At 46.5% G+C, this 3,028-nt stretch overlaps 1 protein-coding gene across 1 annotated transcript; it reads right to left on the reverse strand.

Moving 5' to 3' along the window:
* Positions 1-323: 323 nt before the first annotated feature.
* Positions 324-1,268, reverse strand: LOC109257240 (olfactory receptor 10T2-like). Its single transcript, XM_019433208.2, has one exon. The coding sequence runs from the start codon at positions 1,266-1,268 to the stop codon at positions 324-326; it is 945 nt and encodes a 314-aa protein (XP_019288753.2).
* Between the last annotated feature and the right edge of the window lie 1,760 nt (positions 1,269-3,028).

Below are 3,028 nucleotides of genomic sequence, written 5' to 3' on the forward strand. Positions count from 1 at the left end.
TCATTTGTCGTGAAAGCCAAGAAAACCGACATTTCCAGTGCACAAAAATTGCATGACTTGAGTGCTTAAGAGTTTCCATATTCACATAACTTTCTGGGGACCGATTGGCATAACCTCCACAGTGGATAGAGGCTAACCATGAAGAAGGACTTTCCAATAAAGAATCAAGGTACCCTGAAGTCCTCATTTCTTCCTTTATTTTGTCTTTTGGTTTATCTGTTCCTGTTTTGTTTTGTTTGACCAAGGAGAGTGACGGATCTGTTTATGAAGTTAAATTTCTGTCCAGGACACTTTCACGGATATAACTTTCCTGATTTACCAACTCATACAGTTTTGGGAAATGAGTACCTGCTGAGAACTCTACTCAGAGACATCTTTACTTCTTTATTTCTCAGTGTGTACACAAGAGGATTGAGCAGTGGGGTGATCACAGTGTAGGTCACTGCCACGAGCCGGTCCTTATCTGAGGAGTACAGGGACGTGGGCCTCAGGTAGATAAAGGAGGCGCAGCCGTAGTGGACGACGACCACCGTGAGGTGGGAGGCGCAGGTGGCAAAGGTCTTCTTCCGGCCCTCAGCCGAGGCCATCTTGAGGATGGTGGAGACGATCAGGACGTAGGAGACGAAGATCAGCACAGAGGGAACCAGCAATACCAGAATACTGAGGAAGAAGATGACCATCTCCTTTAGGTTGGTGTCCGTGCAGCCTAGTTTTATGACCGGGGAAATGTCACAGAAAAAGTGGTTGATCTGATGGGAGGCACAGAAAGGCACGCTAAACACCAAGGCATTGACCACCGCAGAGATGAGGAAGCCACAGAAGCTGGAGGCGAGGACCAGCTGAAAGCAGGTGGCTCGGCCGACAACGAGTGTGTAGTTGAGAGGGTTGCAGATGGCAACGTAGCGATCATAGCCCATGACAGCGATTAGAAAACAGTTGGTACAGGCAAAGCCCACGAAGAAGTAGAGCTGAGCAGCACATCCGGAGAAAGAAATAGTCTGGCTTGCGGAAAGCAGGTTGGTCAGCATTTTTGGTACAATGACCAAGGTGTAGCAGGTTTCAGAGCAGGAGAGGACAAAGAGAAAGAAGTACATTGGGGTGTGCAGAGTCCTGTCCAGACAAATGACGATCATGATGGTGGCATTGGCCATCAGAGTGGTCAGGTAAACCAGGAGGAAGATGAAGAAGAGAAGGATCTGCAGATTCCCCTGATTTGAGAAGCCTACGAGGAGGAACTCGGTGGTCATGCTCTGGTTCTGTCTCTTCATTGGTCAGTGGGAATCTGATCCAGACGTCCTGAAATTGCAAACAAAGAATCCAACAAAAGAGACATGCCCCCAAAGAGACGTTGCATTTCTGCACAGAGCTGAAAACACTAGTTTGGAAAAACGAGTAACAAACCCTAATCACACTGATCATGGGGTCGGGGAAAGCAGGAGGTGTGAGGAGAAGTGACCTAAGATGTCCCACTTCAAGGACATCTGATGGTTCACACACAGTGTGTTAAATCAAGAGGTGATGATTGAGAGCTCATCTCACCTAATCCTGTCATTTTATGGAAGAAGAAATCGAGGCTGGAAAAGATTAAGCCATTTACTTAACCCACATGAGAGCAATAGCCTTCGAAAAAATCACTTACCTGAAGAATCATCTTATGAGAACCTGATTCAGAAAAAAACCAAAAACCAATGAAAACAGTTCTGTCCAGTCCCTCAGATGTTTAGCTCAAATACTGTTTGCTTACATGCGATATTTCTTATTTATTTAGAAGTGTGGAGATTTATTGATGATAAATAATCAACTGCGAAACCTTTGGGATGGGCTTAGAATGATCCCACATACTGGTGTTTTCCTTGTCATGAGTGCATGGGAATTTGGGATTAAAAGCCTAAGTATACAGCTCATACTCTGCACAGAGGGTGATGAAGCCTCCATTCCTCCAGCACTGCCTTGGTCTCTATTGCCTCCAGAATGTTCTAAGAACAACTCTCACCATTATTTGGGGATAGACCTGTCGTTCGATCTAAGAACACATAGTACTGAAACGTGAGACAACCAGACAGACAATCTTTATGTCAGAGAAAGCTCAGGGGGCACCTGGGGGAGGGCTCAGTCAGTTGAGCGTCTGTCTGCCTCTTGATTTCGGCTCAGATCGTGGTCCCAGGGTCGTGAGATCGAGCCCTGAGTTGGGCTCTGTGTTGAGCGTGGAGCCTCCTTAAGATTTCTCTCTCTCTCTCTCTCTCTCTCCCACTGCCCCTCTCCTCCACTTGTGCACTCTCTCTCTCTAAAAATATAAAATAAATTAAAAAAAAAAAGCTCAGGAACCTCCTTGGTCAATTTGCACGCAATTCTGTGAATGTTTTGTGGAAATCTGGGAAGCATGTCCTGTCACTACAGTCAAGGTCCAGTTATAAGAAGCCCACGGCCACAGTGCAGGCTGCTCTCTCGCTAGGCGCCTTAATTGTCGAGAACCTCCGGATTCATAGATGAACCAGATATTCCTCCTTGACTCAGCCACCTGTGGGTCTGGATGTGTCCTCTGCAGACACTTGCAAGGGGCTTAATCAGTTTTCATCAAGGATAGCCCTTTAGTTACTTCAGCAGAGCCATCATAATCCTCTTCCGGGTCTTATTATTCTCTTGACTAACACTCCTAGTTCTCTCAATTATTTCTCCTGACGTCGTTTCTGGAATTCTCTGTCTGGATCGTCATCTCAGCTGCTTTGGTCCTGAGCATTAGATCACACTTCTGGCCTCAACTGTAAGACAAGCTGGCTGGTCCACGGCCATCACACATCACTAACTTCTGTCCCTCCGTCTTTACAAATAACATCACATTTCCTTTCCCACCGTCCTTTATCCCCCGCAGTTAATACTTAGCCCGGCCGCTCACCCCCTGCTTCATATTTATCTCCTGAAAGGCTTCTCTGAGTGGCTATGAAGGCTTTGATTACCGTGCACGTCTACTTCTCTGTCAGTTGTTCTGGGACCATTGGTTGGAACAGAAGCAAAGAGACGCAGGAGCTAG

This window comes from Panthera pardus, unplaced genomic scaffold (assembly GCF_024362965.1).
Source record: "Panthera pardus isolate Hobbes unplaced genomic scaffold, ASM2436296v1 HiC_scaffold_21, whole genome shotgun sequence".
NCBI lineage: Eukaryota > Metazoa > Chordata > Mammalia > Carnivora > Felidae > Panthera > Panthera pardus.

Coding starts and splice junctions, on each gene's coding strand:
- LOC109257240 (XM_019433208.2), bottom strand. CDS start 1,268: ATGAAGAGACAGAACCAGAGCATGACCACCGAGTTCCTCCTCGTAGGC.